Source organism: Canis lupus, chromosome 18 (genome assembly GCF_003254725.2).
Source record: "Canis lupus dingo isolate Sandy chromosome 18, ASM325472v2, whole genome shotgun sequence".
In the NCBI taxonomy this organism is placed as follows: Eukaryota; Metazoa; Chordata; class Mammalia; order Carnivora; family Canidae; genus Canis; species Canis lupus.
Genome location: NC_064260.1, coordinates 31,937,582 through 31,957,474, shown reverse-complemented (window position 1 = coordinate 31,957,474; position 19,893 = coordinate 31,937,582). Strand labels below are relative to the sequence as shown.

General features: G+C 46.4%; 1 protein-coding gene across 3 annotated transcripts in view; it reads left to right on the top strand.

The window, feature by feature from the left end:
• The window catches only part of LDLRAD3 (low density lipoprotein receptor class A domain containing 3), a 232,808-nt gene that overhangs the window by 102,294 nt on the left and 110,621 nt on the right, over positions 1–19,893 (top strand). For all 3 annotated transcript variants that reach the window (XM_025452484.3, XM_049096369.1, XM_049096370.1), the window contains one exon: positions 10,360–10,485. In XM_025452484.3, the coding sequence (XP_025308269.1) occupies positions 10,360–10,485 (126 nt within the window). The remainder of the gene's footprint in view (positions 1–10,359; positions 10,486–19,893) is intronic.

The following is a 19,893-nucleotide window of genomic DNA, read 5'->3' as shown; positions in this document are numbered from 1 at the left end:
TCATGCACATTACGTGTGTGCATTACAAATAGTTAAAATAAATAACCTGAAAAAAAAAAAAACCCTTTAGGTTACAAGATAATGTCCTCATCCCAAACTTGCTAAGTTTTTTCCTTTCATTCTTAAAATTACTTTAAAGAGCAAGAACAAGCCCTCGGAATCTCCTTATTCTTTATAGTGCCTTCTTTCCTGCAAGCCCAAAAAATAGTATAGACTTGGCCCTTCAGGTCCTTCAGGGCTTTTGGGGAGTGAGGAGGATATTTCCATACCACAGAGCCCCATAATATCCTTGTGAGTCCCTAAAAACTTCCTTCATAAAAAACAGATCTGACATGTCATTTTCCTTCATAAAGATGTCTGCTGGCTGGCTCCTGGGATCAGTGTCCAGATCCCTGCCTCCCTCTCCTACCCCAGCCTCCTGTCTCCTGCCACATCTGTGCTCTGCACACTCTAAACCTTCCCAGATCTCTGTGCAGATGGGGCCACCCTGTTGCAGCTCTGAACTTTTATTCACATCACTCATCTTGCCTGGAAGGTCCTTCCCCCTCTCCCTCTTCATCAGCGCATCCCTCATCTCCTAGCCAGCTGACATGGTGCTCCTTTGTGCTGTGTGCATCCTGGGTCCACCAGACTGGGGCAGAAAATAATAGTCATAAATAATAGTAAGAGCTAATGCTGTGTAATAATACTGTGTGATACCCGATAATACTGTGTGTAATACTGTATTTTGTACCATCATGTTAAGTAACAATAGCTACTCTGTACTAGCTGTAACAGTAGATAATACGGTATTAACCATCACAGCTCATACCATGTGCTGCAGAAAGATAGTAATCATTGTATTGTCTCATCCCAACAACCCAGCGAGGTAGGGACTCTTAATATTGCCCTTCCCTGATGAGGAAATGGAGGCACAGAGAGGTGAAATAAGTTGCCATAAATCAGATGTCCAATAAATGGCGGAGGCAGTATTTGGACCCTGACAGGCTGACCTCTAACCTGACTGTAGTACAGTGTTGAAAGACAAATGTTTATACAGCTTACATAGCACTTACCACATCTCTGCAATGATCTGTTTATTGCCCTATGTTTCCTCCTTCTTTATTTTTTGTTTTTTTTGTTTTTTTGTTTTTTTGTTTTTCCTCCTTCTTGGCCAGGTGTTCCTTAGCTAGGGGCAGCTTGTTAGCGGAAGTTATGTTTGATTCCCTTTGCAATCCCATTTGGCCCGATGTGTGGGATAGAGAGCCTGAGAATTAAATGAATGCAATGAATAACTGAAAGAGTGAGGCCTTCGTGTAAACATACTACTGGTTTCCACGTCATTTTTCTTAGCGCCATCCATAGATGGGAAGAAGAGCCGTTTGTAGACCCGTGGACCATGTTGGGGCAGGGAAGATAGGATCAGATCCCTACTAGGTATCAGGCATCGTGCTGTCTTCTCTACATGCAAAATCTCATATATTATTTTCCAACAACTAATGAGGTCTGTGCTCTCTTTATTTCCCTTTTACGGACAGGAACACTGAGGCCCAGGGAGGTTAAGTGACTTGTCCAGAGTCTCAGCTATTATGTGGCAAAAGGGGGATAGAAGCCCAGATGCTTCTGAACCCTAAGCCCTTCTGACTTCTAAGCTCCAGGCTGCATATCTCCTATTCTTACGAAAGAGGAGGTGGTTAGAAAGAATTTTCCATCTGACAGTGTTCTGTGGCAGCTGTTGCAGCTAGATGCCTTCTTTCTGTGTTCACATTCCAATGAGCTTGAGGTGTTTTGCTCTCTCCACTCCCCAATATGTATCTCCAAAGCAGCCCATATGGTGTTTGAGGAAGAAATAATGCATTGCGGTATCTGATTGATAGAACTTGGGAGTCCACTCTAGTAGTCAGGTGGACTTGAACGGCTGGAACTCCCCCCCCCCCCCCCAGGTAATGATGAATGTACAAAGACTTGAATTCCAGGTGTGGATTTGGCTTTCTGGGGTGTTTGTCCTCCGCATCGGGACCATACTGAAACACCTGTCCTTTTTTTCTCTCCTAGACTACTTAGAGAATCCTAGGTATATTGTTTTTTTTTTTTTTTTTTTTTTTTGAAGCCTGTTACTTTTTATAAGGCTTTTTTTCCTTCCTTGCTTCCAACCATGAAGTCATGTTTGACTTTTCAAAGGAACCACACAGTTTGACATTTTACAAAATGAACCAGGGGACTGAATATAGTAGCACATTTAGATCCATTACTTTTTTGCAGGTTTTTAGCCAGTGATGCTACATGGAGGCATTCACTTTGGGGACACTGGGCAGAAGGGGAAGCATTGTGTGTGTTGGTTCAAATTATGCGAATTTTATAATCTTGATTTTTTTTTCCTAACTTACATTTCAGTGTAGATAATTCTCACATCTTTAGTGTAAGCTTCATTGCAACTAGCTCGTGGCACATTTATGAGAAATAAGATTTTTAAAAAATTTTCTTTTTTGATTAAAGAAAACAGACCAGGTACTTTTTACTGATCTCAGGAGCAAGTTCATACTGACCTGCTTTCAGAGCTCCCAGTACCACGTTGTTTCTGCCTCTGGGCCTTTGCACACACCGTTCCTCCTTCTTGAAACAGTCTCCCCAGCACCAAGCTTTTCTCTGTGGCAGAGCTGTCTGCAGCGTATCCTTGTTCTTTGCAGGTATGACACAGAGTTTGTGAATTAACGTTGTTGAAATGAATAAAGGAGCAGGACCTCAGCCTGTTTAAACATTACATGGGTTTCCCCCGTAGCTATGTGTGAAGTGTTTTTGTTGAGGCCTGCTTTCCTTTGAGCAGACTTTTCTGAGGTCGGCCTCTGTCTCCCTTTGAGATTGGGCGTCCTCTCGCCCCCCATTAGAGGACTCGTGGCCCTGCACGCGGGGGCTCATTTTCTTGTCTTTCCTCCACTCTGTTAGGAAGTACTGTTTGAACCACCACAGAACTGACTCGGAGCCACAGTTCCTGGAGTGGTTGCTGGTCTGTGCTGTGGCAACATCAGAAAGAAAGGAATGATGAGGTCCTTTGTTCCTGGGGCAGAAGATACAGGTGGAATCTGGCAGGTGGGGTGTCCTCATGGGAGTGTCCATTGGAATGCGCCATGCTTAATTAACATGAACGCAGGCCCCCCTAAGGGAGAGGCAGCCCTGACATTCTTCTGCAGGAGGGTCACTGACATCCTTCGTCCTGAAACACCCCTGTACAGGACAGGACATTCTAGAGAAATGTTAGCAAGCAGGACCGTCCTTGGAGTGAGACCCTGCGCCTTTGTCGGGCCCTTAGAGGCGACCAATCGTGCAGCCTGGGAAAGTTAGTTCAAGGAGCATCTCCTGAAAGGAGGGACACTCTTTGCATCAGCTCGTGATTAGTGTAACCCAGGGAAACTGGTTCCAGCAAAGATTGATGCTCTGTGCCCGCTGCAAAATTTAAAAGATAAAAAGAAGAGTCATGGTTTCCTTGACTGGATAGGAATGTCCCCTACTTTGCAAAGTAATGAAATACACAGATGTTAAAATGAAGAGAGACAGAGATAAATGGGGAATAATAGAGCACCGGCAGCAGCAGCAGCAGCAGCGAAGAACCAACTTAACATAAACACTTGGGAACTGTGGGGTGTTCTCAGCCTGTGGGCTTCTAGGAATATCTTTGCCAGCAGGGGAGGATCGGCCTATCTCAGGTGGACAGGCTGGGGCCGGAGGCTTCTCCTGTAGCCATCTGTGGCCAGAAGACAGTCCCCGTTCCTCTGGGAGGAGGCAGTCAGTGATCAAAAGGGTGCTGAAATGTGAACTATGCCCATCCTGTGACCTTGCACTTCTACCTTAAAGAGATGTCGTACAAGTGGGGAGTATAGTATATGCATCTGTGTGTGCGGTGTTAACTGAAAACACACCAAATAGCCATCAATAATGGAACTTAGGTGCACTAAGGGGGGACAGAGGTGCACTAGAATTACCAGTAGCTGTTAAAAGTGATAGCGTGGACCTGTAGTTATCAACATGAAAAGATGTCACACTATATTGGGAATGACAAAAGCAAGTTTAGGATAGTATAGTGTTTTGGGGGTGCATGTGGGTAAAAATATATGCTCAGATTTTTATTAATTTACTCAGTAATTATTGAGTAATGTGTGCTAACCAGGCACTCTCTGGGCATTGGAGGTAGAACAATGAACAACACCGTGGTCCTTAGCTCTTCGGAAGTGAAGCACTTGGAACCAGCAGCGTTGGCATCACCTAGGAGCGCTGGGAATACAGAATCCCGGTCTCCACTCCAGACCTACTACTACATTTTACTGAGGTCCTAGGGCGAGCCATTTGCACGCACTAGTTTTTGAGATCATGCTGCAGGAGTGTGTTTACTAAAATGGCCACAGTGGCCTTGCCTGGGTGGCAGCAGTTCAGGGCAGTTTTCACATTTATCCTTGTATATTTTCCCCGTAGTTTGAATTTTTCATGGTGAGCTTTGTCATGGGTTTATAAAAGCCAGGATGGCAATTTTGCAAAAGACCTTAAAGCTCCTGCTTCTGGTTCTTTGGGCTGTCACAGGCACACACTGGCAGGATCTGGGAGTGGGAATTGGAGGCAAGCCGGGGGGTGGGGAGGGCGGGGGTGGAGGTGGCAGCTGTTGCTCATTTGGCCAACTACAGATGCCTGGAAGAGAGACCCCAGATACGCGTGGTTTTGGCCTGAGCTCTTGCCACAGCCTGCGAGATGCTGCAGGCCTGAGGAACGAGTTCCTGGCTGCTTTGGCTGAGTGGAGGGGCTCTGGTGACTGTTGTGGGGTGACTCTGTGGGGAGGGTCTGGGCCAGTAGCTGCAGACAGCAGGGCCATGCTGCAGCACCACATCCTCCAGGACCAGCGAGCAGCCCTGAGCCCCTTCTGGGCAGACTGGCAGCCAGACTGGCAGCGTGGTGCCCGCTCCAGAGTGTTTCTCCCCACGGCTTGGAAGGTTCTGGCCATGTGGTAGAGGGGCTTTCAGTTTCACGGGCCCCCCACCTGAATCTGAAGCCCAAGGTGGGATTTGGCAGGCCGTGGCTCTATCGCACCCTGCCTCAAGCACCTTCTAGTTGAAAGAGGCTAGACTTGGGGACTGAGAACTGGATTCTAGCCCAGTCTGACCCTAAATAACTGTGTGACTGCAGGCAAGTCTCAAACTGCCTCCTTACGCCTCAGTTTTCCGCTCCGTGGTAAGAGCCTCAGATACTGAACGAAGCTATGTGCTCCAGCTGTTGTGCACATAGAGATTGGGTCTTTGTTCTGGGGGTCTCATAGCTTGGCCACACCGGGGTGTCTCCTGGTTCCCCTCTAGTCCTCATGTAATCCCCAGACACTGGTCCTGCATTTTGGAGGCCAAAGCAGCTTTACATCTAGGACAGTGGCAGGGAGAGCTTATTGCAGATTTGCTTGTTTATGGCCTTGCTGGCAAAATAAGAAGTTGGCAACTATTTTAGTCCTTCACCCACCCCCATCCCGTTTTGTAAAAAAAAAATTTTGTTTTACCAACCTGTAAAAATCAGTCACTGTGACAACCAGGCCCTAAGAGGGGAGAGGACACAGACCAGGAAATAAACCAACCCAGGAGAGCACTGGCTCTTGTCTCCCCCTGCTAGCGAAAAGCCATCAGCCTGAAAAGTTCACGGAGCAGGTCCTCGAAAAATAGTGAATTCCGGGTGATGGGTGTCAGGGAGTCCCCCTGTCCACGTCGGTGACGTCAGACACAGCCAAGCTTCCACTGTCGGCTGGGGGCGCTGCTGAGCTTCCTGCTGAAATCTCCCCTTCGTGGAAATGGGGGCCAGCGGAGGGACCCCCGAGCCCTGCAGTGGGTCGTGCAGGCAGGAGCAGCCGACAGCTGCTGTCAGCGGCTGGCTTCTCTCGGAGCCTCAGCCAGGCGCTTGGCTGGCCACCTGTGACCCGGCTGGCCCGTGGCCTTAGCAGGCGTCCGACGGCGCAGATGTACATCCTGTAGGACGGCTCCCCCCCGACAGAGCCAGTGGCTGAGCATCGCCGTCAAGGCAGCGCGACTCATTAGTGATTCTTGAGAAGGGCTCAGGGGCAAGGCCAGAGAGCTGGTTAATTGAATGGTGGCTAATTCATTTATAATTATTCATATTCTTTTTCTTTGTCTCCTAAAGCCTGATCCTTTGGAGCTGGCCTGAGCCTTAGAATTGTCTAAAGAGGCAGAAGAGCAGACGAGTCCAGAGCTTTCCTAGCACGGTCAAGCTCCTCCCTCACTTCTGGACCTCAGGTCTCCTATCTGTGAAATAGGCTTTTTGTGAGGAGTAAATGAGGTGGTATTTGTAAAACCTGGAGTGGAATGCTTCGCCCATGGGAAGCATCGAGTCAGCTACCTGTTATTACCCAGTCCCACTCTCTCGTATAGGCTCATCTGTATATTCAGAAAATATTTATTACCTGGGGTCCACACTATATAGGGCAGCTCCTTGAAAAGTGGTGAGTGAAAGTATTCAAATGCATCTGTTCATCATTCAAGTAGCACAGCACAAAGCCGGTGACGTCCTTTCCTAGGAAGGATAAGAAAGAAGCAGAGTGAAGGCTCGAGAGGTGGAGGGTGGGAGTCTGAGTTTCTGGGTCAATGATACAGTGTCTGTATAAGTGGAGGCTTGGGCCATGTGACCCTAGGAGAAAGAGTTCAGGCCAAGGGAACGGCAGGGTGCACATTGGTCCTGAGGTGGGAGCATGTGCGACAGCTCCCCGGGGAACAGGGAGGCCTGCATCGCCGGGCAGGGAGCATGGGTAGGTGTGAGCTGGAGGGGTTTCAGGGCTGAACGATGCTGGGATACGGGCTTTAGGCTTTTCTAAGCTGCTGGGAGGGCAGTGACGTTTCAATTGGAAGTTTACAAGGAAGCAGCTCTCTGATGTCAGAGCCCATCAGTAGCACTGATCTGGTGGCCAGAGCAAGGCCAGCTCGTCCCCTGGTTTGAGCATCCACCTCTGGGTCTTGCCTGTCACAGCTGTTACCATGGTGTTTGCTAAATGGTGACTTTCTGTTTTGCACAGCCGCTCTCTGTTTAATAATTAGAGTTCTTCTATAAGGAAAAAATCCCTTCTTCCCCATTTACTTATTTATCCAACGATCTATGATGCCAGTATGGACTCACAGATACTTTTCGTCTCCTCTGGGTTATAGTTCAAAGCTATGATTATTTTGTCACTCAGAGTGTCACAGCTCTGACCACAGTGGGGAGCTCCTTCACATTGACTCCCGTGTCCTTCTGACATGCCTCCATCGTATGTTGAGCACTTCTTTCCTCTTTGGCAACACAAGACCCTCCAGGTTCATGTTGGGTTTCCCCCGGGAACTAACTGCTTCTCCAAGGAGCTCTGGTTCCCTTTATTGGATAATGGTATTTAGAAACCACGATCTGGTGCTGGGTGTGCTCATTTGCTACTGGAGCGTATTGCTTCTTATCCTTCTAAGCAGACGGAACTGGGAAATCCATGTATATATGCTAACCCAGGCATACACACCAGATCGATATATTTTTCTCTCTTTATCTATCTTTCTGTCTGTGTGTCTGTGTATCTAAGTATCTGTCTATCTTTACAAACCTTGAATTTGTACGGATGCCTTAACTTCCAGTCCGATGCTTCAGGGATCATTTAGCTCCTCTACTTTCCTTATTTCTAACTTCTTCCTCTGAGAGTGAGAAGCCTCATGGTTTTTATTTGCAGTCTGTTTACTTATTTGTTGAGTTCAAGTGCACACAAAGGTAGTTTCAGAACTGCTAATCCATACCCCGGTGACAAATAAAAGTAGAGTGCTCTATTTGTGTACAATTCTTTTTCTTTAGCCTGATAGAATCCAGGCAAAAAAAAAAAAAAAAAAATTCCTGAGTTACATAGACTGGTTCTGTTTCTCCCCACACCCTTCAGTGTGGTGGGCTTACTCCTCTGTAATCCAGTTGCATTCGCTTTTGCTGTTTCTATCCCATTTTGAATATCCACACGCATACACACATGTGGATGATTTTAATTGTTTACTGTTTGGGTATGTAAAATATTGGGGTTCTAAGAGTCAGAGCTGATAGACTCATCCCAGCTGCCTCGTTCTAATCCCATTTCCCTATTCTTTCCACCTCTTTCCTACCCCCCCCCCATACATAACCAGTCTCTTTAGTTTCTGATTTATCATTCCTGTGTGTCTTCTGCACAAATGAACCAATCTGTATACATTTTCTTATATCTCTTTCTTTTCCTCATATAGAGCTCATATAGAGGGTTAAAATATTGTAGATACTCCTTTGCACTTTGCTTTCCCCCCCACTTAACAGTGTATCCTTAGATCATTTCATATCAGCTCATAGAGATCTTCCAGAATTAGCTTTTTTGTTTTTTTGTTTTGTTTTGAATGAGCTTCTTTGACTTTGGCAATCAGGAAAAAAAATTAGCCTGAAGTAATTTTAAAGTAAAGTAAAATTAAATTCTAAAGTAATTTTAAAATTCTGTAATGATGATTGATAAATAGTATAAGCATTACCATTAATTGAACATCTACTATATACCTGAGTCCGTGCTAATAAGCATTTCGTATAGATTATCCCATTGAATCCTTCCTAGAGCTCTGGGAGGTGGATGTTACCTCCAATTTACTGATGAGGGAACAGACTCAGTAATATTTAGAAACTTGCCTAAGTTCATAAAAAGTAGAGCCACAATTTGAGCCCAAGACACTGTCTCCCAAGTTTGTGCTTTTGAAAAGCATACCAGCACCATTATGGAAGTTCCAGGTTGTAACAGTGATGGGGATTTTTAAAACCCAGGCATGTCCCAGGCCTTAAAACCCTGTTGATTGTGGATGATGCTGCCAAAGTTGGCATGTTCCTGATGGCAGGAACATGAAGGTAATATACAGCCTGTTTGTTTCCAAGAAATGCCCTTCCTTCTTGAGGACCACAGGTCTTGCCTCTAAGGCAGGAGATGAGAGGGATGCTAGTCGGGGCCTGCTACCTGGGATGCAGCAATAGATCTGATCTTATACCCCGTAATCACAAGCTAGAGCAGTCAGCACCATTAACGGGGAAGTACATTACCCCACAGGGCTGTTTGGTTAGCTGGGCACTCAATCAAGCCCGAGTTACAGCAGTTTCTGTTAAAACTGTTTGTACAGCAGGAGGGGAAGAAGAATTTCTCTGAGCAGGAGTCTGGTTTGTGTTGTGAGAAATGACAGATAGGCAGTTGAGTTGGTCGAGAGCTTGGCTTCTGGAATCTGAGTGCCCGGGGTCTCACCACATGTCATATTTGCTAGCTGTGTGGCCTTGGGTCAGTCACTTTACCCTCAAAGCACACCTCTGGAGTGGGGATAAGAAGCATACCTGTCTTTGCCAGTGGTTCCCAAGATTGCCCCCAGGCCCAGTGATTTGCTGGGAGGATTCAGTGAACTCAGCATATAGTCCTGTGATATATTATAGTAGAAGGACACAAAGCCAAAGCAGCAAAGGGAAAAGGCAAATGGAGTGAAGTCTAGAAGAAACTGGGTTCAAACTTTAAGAGTCCTCTCCCAGTGAAGTGGCACAGGATGCACTTAATTCCCCAGCAACAAGTCGTGACAGCCCGTGAGAAATGCTTTCCGCTGGGGAAGCTCATTACAGACTCAGCGACCGGGGATTTTACTGGGGGCTGGTTACGCAAGCACTGTCTGCCCAGCATGTACCCAAATCCCAAACTCCCAGAAGAAAAGCAGGTGTTCAGCATAAATTGCACTGTTTGCATAAATAGTTTAGGTGCAGTGAGCCTTTCTTAGGAGAAGGTGGTGTGAGCCCTCACAAAATCCAGGTTCCCAGATGCCAGCCGCACGAGGGCCAACCTTGGAAGCAGGCAAGCCTCTCTACAGGGTAGCCGTCTCAGGCCTGTGATGTTGAATTTTTTTCTACACACCAGGCCGTTGGGTGGTTGGTGGGTGGATTAAATGAGATCATCCATGGAAAGCTCTGGCCATGGTGTCTAGTATGGGAAGCACTTGGTACCTGTAGACACTTCTGACCGTCAGGGAATGAATTATGAGTGATCCGTTAGCACCTCAAGAGGAGGCTCATCCATCGCCCGTCTGCTCCCCTGTTCATTCCTTTGTTCAGCACACTCTGAGTGAGCCCTGCTGGTACAGGGCCATGCAGACACAGCGGGATTAGCCACCCCATTCCTCAAGGGTGGTGCACATGGGCTTCAGTCTGGCTGGGCATTCATTGGTGGTGGGTGGTGGTGGTAAGAGATCTTTCAGGACTTCAGGTAAATGTGAAAGGACCCCTTTGCACCCTTAGAGTTAGTGGGATGGGTATGCAAGTGGTTAGAAAACTTAACCTCCTAATGGCTTGCTCTTTGTCTTGTCTCCCCATCTGTAGCCAAGGCTAAGTCAAAATGCGGCCCGACCTTCTTCCCTTGTGCCAGTGGCATCCACTGCATCATTGGCCGCTTCCAGTGCAACGGGTTCGAGGACTGTCCTGATGGCAGCGACGAAGAGAACTGCAGTAAGTACCAGGAGCACTTGTGCACCATCCTGTGTTCATTCCGGGGCCTCCATCGCAGCCCCCCCTTCTCTGTGCTCCTCACTCCCTTAGGCTCAGGCATCTTCTGTTGTTATACCCAGATCCTGTTCTTCACACTTCTTTCTGGAGTACATGGCCAGCTCCCATTTATCGGGGACTCTGTGAAGTGCTCTAGGCCTGGGACATACTTTGTTTTCTGTTCTAACAAAAAACTCTGCAGGTGTAGGTGTCTGATGATCATTAACAAATACAGAATCTGAAGTGTAGGGACGTCAGGGAACTCATCCAGCATGACACAGGTCCCACTGGCAGAGTCGATTCTCTGCTCCCTTAGACCCTCCTCTGGTTGACTCTCCCACTCAACCTCATGTGCTTGCTTTCCTTCCCACTTTGAATTATTTTTAAGGGGATGTGTATGTATTAACATATGTCAGAAGAAATTACTTTTTATAGAAGACTTTATTTATTTATTCATGAGAGACACAGAGAGAGGCAGAGACACAGGCACAGGGAGAAGCAGGCTCCCTGCCGGGAACCCGATGTGGGACTCGATCCCAGGACCCCGGATCACTCCCTGAGCTGAAGGCAGATGCTCAGCCACTGAGCCACCCAGGCATCCCAGAAGAAAGTATTTTTTAAAAAACACCCAAATAGTATAGAAAGCTAACGTTCTCCCTGCCTTGTGACCGTCTCGATTCCTTTCACTGGCTGTGTGGTATTCCAAGGTAGCAATGCATGGGCGGATACACGTCCCCTCTCATTCCCTCTGCCCAGCCTGCCCAGCCTCTCAGCCCTGCGGGTGCTGAGCTTCACACTCCATGGCCCGGACACACGCAGTCCTTTCCTGACCAACATCTCTTGTGTCCAGAACCACTTCTCACACCGCAGCTGTGGGGACCGTCAAGCATCTCTTCCCCACCTTCCATGCTGTCAGCTCTCCGTGCAAGTGGCTTTGGAACTCACAAAATATCAAAAAATATAAAAAGAGGAAAACGAAATTGCCCCAAATGATGCATTGTTCATAACTGAGGTTTTTTTGTGCCCGTCCTTTCTCTCTCTCTCTCTCTCTCTCTCTCTCTCCCCCCCCTTCCTCCCTCCCTGTATGTATTATATATGTATGTGTATATATACACGTGTCATTCACCAGGATTGTTATCATCAGCAATATAATTGTCATATATATTATCAGTTGTTTTCAAAACATGTTTTAATGACTTGTGGTTTTGAGAAACTTTCTTTCCCTTACCCCGTTCGTTCTGCCTTAAGCCCCTAAAGAGGAGGGGGACCATCGCCCGTGTTATTTATGCCTTTCCAAGGAACACAGTTGTCTCTGTGCCCTCCCAGTGGGGACACGAGGAGTATATAACTCTCCCGTGTGTCTTCTCCTTTTGCCTTATTTCATCTTCTGGATCCCACATGGCAGAAATACGGCTTAGAGGCTGGATTGCTGAAAGGTTAGTAGAGTAGCGGGAGCCCACCTTAGGAGGAAGACACAGGTCACTAACAGAGTAGCAGCCTGATGGAGCAAGATGACTCTGGAGCTGCAGAGTCAGGCCCCAGGTTTGTGTGCTGCCCTGATTAAGCTAGGTTGGCTGCGCTTCATAATCGCCTTGCTCAATGGTTTCCTCTCCTCATGAAACGGAGCCGCCAAGAGCATGCTTCCTGGGTGGTTGTGACAGTTAGACGAGGCGGCATCTGAAAGGGGTTCAGTGTGGTGGCTGGTTTTCAATGGAGTTTAAAAACCCGTAGTGACTTAAAATTGAGTGATTAAGAGGAAGACCCTATTTACTACCATTTCGTCTTTGGCTTAGGTTGCCCAAGGATGTACTTGTTTTATATTTCACTAAGTGCTTTAGTGTGTGTCAGCTAGATCATAGCTTCCTACAGTCCATGGGGATCTTAGAACCTGAGGGGGGAGTTTTATGTACCTATTTATATACACATATTAGAGGGTAATTCGGTGGCAATAAAAAGCAAGTGTGATAAATTCTGGTACGTACATTCTAAATGATCGTGCCATCGTGCGTACTCCCTGCCATATTAAAGACCCTGTATGATTTAAATGTTTGGATATTGGTCTTTAATTGTCTAAATGACTTAATTATATCCATTCCAAATTAGATCATTGAGGATTAAGCCAGCATTTTCCTCTGGCATATCCACCATCTAAAAATAATGGGTTTTAAATCACTATTTGAAACTGGTAAATAAAAGGAGAGAACCCAGCATTTATCCTTCTTTTTCTAGATGCATTGTGCTTCTGAGTAATTAAATAGCCAATACATAAAGATTTTTTTTTTTAATTGAAGAATACCAGCTATCATGGAAAAATGAGAGAATTAGAGTATCTGTTTTGTAACCCTGGTGAAGAAGTGGATCATCTGTAGCTCCCGAAAGCATTAGATGAAAAATTGATGGGGAGCTTTATAAGGGATGGATGGGGCTGAAAATGCCTGAAACCAGCCGTCCATCTGTTCACAGATGCTCTGGATCAACATTGTACCACTTCAAGCAGAATGTGGGAACCCTCTCACCCAATAGATCTCTTCATGTTCTAGTCGTCTGAGAACATCTACATACGTTCAGAATCCTGAAAGGCAATGTTTTAATTTTTGCTTTAAGCTCTCAAATGCATTTTAAAGAACTCCAGTGGAGAAGAACAGTCTGTTTTTACATTTACCCAGAGACTTGCCATTTTACTTGCTCATCCTTCACTCCCAATATTCCAAGTCTCCTTCTGGTATCGTTTCCCTTCTGGCTGAAGCATTTCCTTTAGCCATTCTTTTGAAGCAGGTCTGCTGGCAACACATCCTCTCCCTTCATCGGACACTGTCTCAATTTCACCTTCATTCCTGAAGGATATTTTTACTGCATATAGAATTCTGGGTTGACAGTTCTTTTTTAAAGCACTTTAAAAACGCTGTGCCACTTCCTCTGGCTTCTGTGGTTTCCGATGAGAAATTTGCAGCCATTCAAATTGTTTCCCCATAGAAAATGCATCGTTTTTCTGGCTGCTTTGAAGATTTTTTTTTTTTTTTCTCCCAGTTTAGCTCTCAGCAGCTAGATTATAGTGTGTCTGGCTACGGGGATTTCTTTGAGTTTACTCTGTACAGGATTCTGTTTGAATCTGTAAGTTTTTGTCTCTTGCTATACGTAGGACTTCTTCAGCTATTCTTTCTTCAAATGATTTTCAAGCACTCTTTGTCCTTATCGGATTTGGATAATAACTTTGGATCTTTTGTGATTGTCCTACAGGTTCCTGAGGCTCTGTTCAGTTTTTAATCAGTCTTTTTCTTTTCATTGTTCAGGTTGGATACTTTCTATTAGCCTTTTGTCAAGTTTCTTTTTTTTTTTTCCTGTCATCGCCAGTCTGCTTTCAAGCCCATAGAGGGTGGCATTTTTTTTTTTTTACCCCCCCCCCGTTACTATGTTTTTTTAGTTTTAATGTTTCCTTTCAGTTTTCTTTTATATCCTCTGGGTTCTTTGCTGAGACCACCTATTTTCCATTTGTTGAGAGAGTTTGTGTGATTGCTTGTTAGTGTCTTTCTGGAGTAGCTGCTTTAAACGTCTTCATCATGTAATCCCAACATCTGTCTTATCTTGGCGTTGGTGTCCGTTGATTATCTTTTCCTGTGAGGATTGAGATTTCCTGATTTTTCGCAAGGCAAGTAATTTTGGATTATATTCTGGATATTTTGATGATTATGTCTGACACTCTTTTTGTTTTGTTTCAGTCCTACGGAGAATGTTGGTATTTTTTAAAATAAATTTATTTATTCATGAGACACAGAGAGAGAGAGGCAGAGACACAGGCAGAGGGAGAAGCAGGCTCCCCGCAAGGAGCCCGATGTGGGACTCGATCCCGGATCTCGGGATCATGCCCTGAGCCGAAGGCAGGTGCTCAACCGCTGAGCCACCCAAGTGTCCCGGTAATTTTGTTTTAGTAAGCAAATGACCTTGGGGTCAGGCCACAGATTCCTATCAGCCCCTCTGTGGGCTATAGTTGCAATAGTTTTCAAGCTGTTTCTGCAGTGCTGTTTCTATACGTGGTGCCACGTACTCCCTCTGGTCAGTCTTGGACCCTGGAACCTGCACAGTGGTCTGTGCATTTGGTTCTCAAAGTCTTTGGTGTGCTGACTAGGACCACATCCATGCATGTGCAGCCTGGGGATCAGCCTAGACGTTCATAAATTTCTTTAGGGAGCCACTTTTCCAAGTCCTCCTACTCCACGATCTCTCTGATGCTTTCCAGATTCCTGGCACACTCTGTGGGGGAGGGAGGGAATAGGTAAACCCACCACCATTTCAGCGATAGCTCGAATTTTAGCCTTCTTCCCCACTTGAGTTACTCTAGTTTACTTCTCAGAATCTAAAAGAGCCGCTGTATTTGTACATGCATTTGGCTAGGCTTCTGTTCCAGCTGCATTCAGGGAGGGAGCCAGGGCGGGTGTCATTATTGCACCTGACCCGGAATTGGAACCTCTCGCAAGTCAGTCTGAGCATCAGAAGAAAAGAGACAGCCAGATGTTGTTTGCCTTCAGATGTGACCTGGCAGGAGCACACATCATCACTGTGAGGGATTTCTGCCTGCATTTGCAACCAGATTCTGACGGAGCCTCTAAATCTGCCTTAGTCAGTCCCGGCTGCTATAACAGAAGGCCATGGATTAGGGGATTTGCGCAGAAACTTACTTCTTAGAGTCCTGGAAGTCCACCACGCAGCGTACCATCATGGCTGGGCTGTTGGTGTGGGCTGGCTTCCTGTAATGTCCTCACCTGGCCTTCCTTGGTGCAGACACACACAGGGAAATCCCTTGGCCGCTCATCTCATGGGGGCCCTAATCCCATCATGAGAGCACCACCTTCATGACCTCATCTTACCCTAATCTCCTCCCAGAGCACCCCTCCCTCCATCCTGAGACCATCCCGCCTATGAGGGGTTAGGGCTTCAGCATGTGGACTCCGGGGGACACACACAGCATGCAGTCTGTAACACCATCCATTGGTTTACGGGAAATTCAGGGACAGGGGAACATGTTAGTGACTCCATAGGGGACAAACTGCCAGATCCAGAATGTGGGAGATTTTACAGGACTCCATTTCCTGCATTAATAAATTCTAAGAAAAATTAGAGGAAGAAGGAACCTACAGATTGATGGGGTATGAGAGACAAATGAGTCAAATGCAATGTACAGATCTCATTTCAATCCTGACTCCAACAAACCCCATCTGTTAAAAAAAAAAATACCCCAAATTGAGTTAATTGGAAAAATGTGAATTGTAGTTGTATATTTGATGATGTTAAGGCATTATTGTTAGTTTTTTTTTTATTGTTTTTTAAAAGTGTGAGAATGACTTTTTTTTTTTTTTCAAGAGAGAGAGGAAGTGTGTATGTATGCAGAGGGAGGGTGGAGGGAAAGAGAATCTCAAGCAGAGGGAGGGTGGAGGGAAAGAGAATCTCAAGCTGACTCCCCATTCTGCATGGAGTCTGATGTGGGGCTTGATCTCAGGACCCTGAGATCATGACCTGGGCCAAACCAAGAGTTGGATGCTTAACTGACTGAGCTACCCAAGTGCCCTGATACTCTGTTTATTATTTTTAAAAAGTCCTTCTATACAAAGATACATATGTACACATACATATATAATATCCTATAGTATATTAGATATTTATAAGAATAATATGTAATAAAGACAATGGAATTGCATGAGGGGTAGTGAATGAGATTATAATTGAAATAAAAACATCGGTGAATTGGTAAAGTTTAAGGCCAGGTGATCAGAACACGGGGGTTCACTATGCCAGCCTCTATTTTTCGATATTTGAAGTTTTTTGTAATAAAAGAATAAAAAGAAATAGAGATAAAAGAGACTTTTTGTTGACTTACATCCTGACTTCTCATAAATAACAAGAGAGTCATATCTTTAAAGAACCTTGTTTCTACAAACATGTTTTCCCACCTTTTGCATTCTTTTGACACGAGAGTGAAGCCAGAACCAGGATGTCCTCTTAGAGGCTCATGACGCTGAGATTTTACCCTTTCACTTTTTGTCCTTCCTCCCCTGGTTGTGTTGGGCCTCTCCTTCTCCCGTGTGCCCAGACCTCTTTGGCTGGATGTGGGGCACTGGCCCGGCTGGGCGCGCAGCCCTGCCCTGGGTCCTCATTCGGAGAGGATGGGGACTCCTGCCCAGTGCCGAGATGGCAGGTGGCCTGAGTGGCCACTGTGGGACATTGACTCAAGCTAAGGATCTTCTACTCTTTCTTTCTGTGTAGTTGTGCCCAGAAGAACCACCATGTCCTCCTAGAATGTGTTTCTTCCACTGCTGACGGATTCTTTCCTGTCCCTCTAAACTGCTGCCTGGCTTCACCAGTGCATCTAGTTTTGGTTCACAGAGCCCCTCCGTCTTGGCATATTCCCAGGATGCCAGTCGTGTCAGCCAGATTAGATTCTATATTTTGTCCTCGGCACCCTCAGGGAGTCGGGCCTACGTCGGATGAGTTGGGGAGGGGGGGAGTTGCAGCAGGGGGACTCTTCCACCCAGTGCTCTACGGCCCCCTCATCAGTGTCTCCTTAGAGACTCCTTCCTTCTGCTTAAATGACCCTCTTCTGGATAGAAACACTCCTGGTGTGTCAGGGCTGGGCTGGGTCATTCTCCTGTATGTTGGCACACCATCTTGGCCCTTCACCAGACAAATGCCACCTAAAAAGAGAGACCTGCCCTGAGCACCCTATAAAAAAAATATCTCCTTTCCTTCCCAGTCTCCTACCGTGTCTCCTTCCCCTGCCTCACCATCCTTAGTCCTGCTTTGTGTTTATTCTCAGTCTTCCCTGCCGCATCGTGACCTCGTGAAATGGTATTATTGCCAGGTTCACAGCTGTATTCCCAGGGCCAAGGATACAGTCTGGCTCAGCCTTCGCATGCAGTAAATATCTGGATTAAATCGCACTTCTCGTGCTTTATCTTCATTGCATATTGACTCGCCTGTCTCCCCACTAGAATGTAAGCTCTTTAAGAATCCAGACTGGGTTTTCTTTTATCCCCTGTGCCTAGTAGAGTGCTTTATTTCAAGGACATAGTCAATAGTAAGTGTCTGTTGAATGAATGGGCCGAGCAACTAATCGAACAAAGGGTTAAAGCAGGAAGACAGGCAGTCAGGATGTATCCCTAACATATGGAGGTCTTGCTCCTCTTCTGTGGTCTCAGATGTATACCCAGAGGGCATATTTAGGCCATACATTGTTCATTAACCCCAGCTCCTACCTTCTTTCAGATTCTCATCTTCTTTCTACAATCTATGCCGACCTGTGCAAGACACTGCAAAGGATGTAGAGATGGGTCAGATACAGGACTCTGGCATTGTTGAGATTATATTGAAGCAAGGGAGACAGAAATACTGACATCCAAATAATTAAAATATGGGGTTGGCAGTTGGGAGTGCTGGGGGAACCAGTGATTGGGGAGATTATTTCCTTCTGGGCTCATCAGTGGAAACTATTGAAGGAGATGGACGTAGGAGGATGGATACCATTAAAAAATTGGCACCGCAGTTCTGTGGGGGGTTTTCAGGCCAAGGGCCCAGGCAGAGGCTGGGAGGTATGCAAGCTGCACGGCACAGAAGCCACTTGGTTGATAGCTGCTGAGCACTAACTATGCATATGGCATGGTTCTTTTTTTTTTTTTTTTTTTTAAATTTTTTTTTTAAATTTTTATTTATTTATGATAGAGAGAGAGAGAGAGGCAGAGACATAGGCAGAGGGAGAAGCAGGCTCCATGCACCGGGAGCCCGATGTGGGATTCGATCCCGGGTCTCCAGGATCGCGCCCTGGGCCAAAGGCAGGCGCCAAACCGCTGCGCCACCCAGGGATCCCATATGGCATGGTTCTATATGCTTTCCATGTACAATCTCATTTTAGGCTGGTAATATTATTACTCCCCCCTTTAAAAATATTTTATTTATTTGAGAGATTGAGAACATGATAAGGAAGGAGGGGCAGAGGGAGAGGGAGAAGCAGGCTCTGCTGAGCAGGGAGCCTGATACTTAGGGCTTGATACCAGGACACTGAGATCAAGGCAGACGCTTAACCTACTAAGCCACCCAGGTGCCACCCAGGTGGCCCTTTGACTCCCTTTTTATAGACAAGGAAACAGACACAGAAAGGTTAAATAACTTGCCCAAGGTCACCCAGTCAGCGGTCCAGTCAGCATATCAACCCAGGCAGTGTAAATCCAGGATCCGAGCTCTGAACCACCATATCGGCAGGTATGATTATGTATAGTACGTGTAATGTTAATTATAATAAGCATTTCTTGGATCCCGACTGTGGTGTACAGGCTAGTCTCAGTTATTTGTGTGTATTGCCTCAATTATAACAAGATCTTATAACATAGGCACTGTTTTTATCTCCCATTTTGCAGATGAGGAAGAGGAGGCTGAGAAACGTTGGATGATTTTCCTAACCTTGTGTAGCTAGTGAGTGGTAAAACTGAAACTTGAACCCAGGTGGGCTTCACGTTCAGTTCTGACCATAACAGCAAAACACCTTGGCTGAGTAGGTTGGGGCAGATCATGAAAAGTTAAGAATTGGGGATTATTTTTTTTTAAAGATTTATTTATTTATTTATGATAGAGAGAGAGAGGGAGGCGGGGGCACAGAGACACAGGCAGAGGGAGAAGCAGGCTCCATGCTGGGAGCCCGCAGGACTCAATCCCGGGACTCTAGGATCGCACCCTGGGCCAAAGGCAGGCACCAAACTGCTGAGCCACCCAGGGATCCCTGGGGATTAAATTTTTTAAATGATTTATTATTTATTTGAGAGAGAGAGAAAGAGAGCAGGAGGAGGGGCAGAGGGAGAGAATGTTGAGCATCTCCAGCAGACTCCCCGCTGAGCAGGGAGCCAGACTCGGGGCTCCATCCCATGATCCCAGAGATCATGACCTGAGCTGGAACCAAGAATCCGACACTTAACCGACTGAGCCACCCAGGCGCCCCTGGGTGGTGCATTTTATACCCAATGAGGAGCAGTTGATACTGAGCCAGGTGCAGGGTGGAGAGAGGGAGAGGGTCAAATGTGATTGGAGCCTGGAGAGCTGGGACAGGGTGGCTCCTTTAATACGAGTGGAGCCACGAGAAGAGCAGGAGAGAGGAGGTCGCCCCCTCTCAGTCATGCGGGGTGTGAGGTGAGGGGGTATTCAGGCCGCAGCGTCCGCAGGGCATCAGGGGAACGATGTTTATTGCAAGAGGAAAGGTCTGGGAAGCCATCCGTGGAAAGGTGGTGGTTGCAGCTGTGAAACTGGATAAAAGACAGGCGTGGGCGTTGGACAGGAGGTGGGCTTGTCCGGGAAGCCGTTACAGGGCGAAGGAAACCATCATCGGCAGTGAATCAGAGC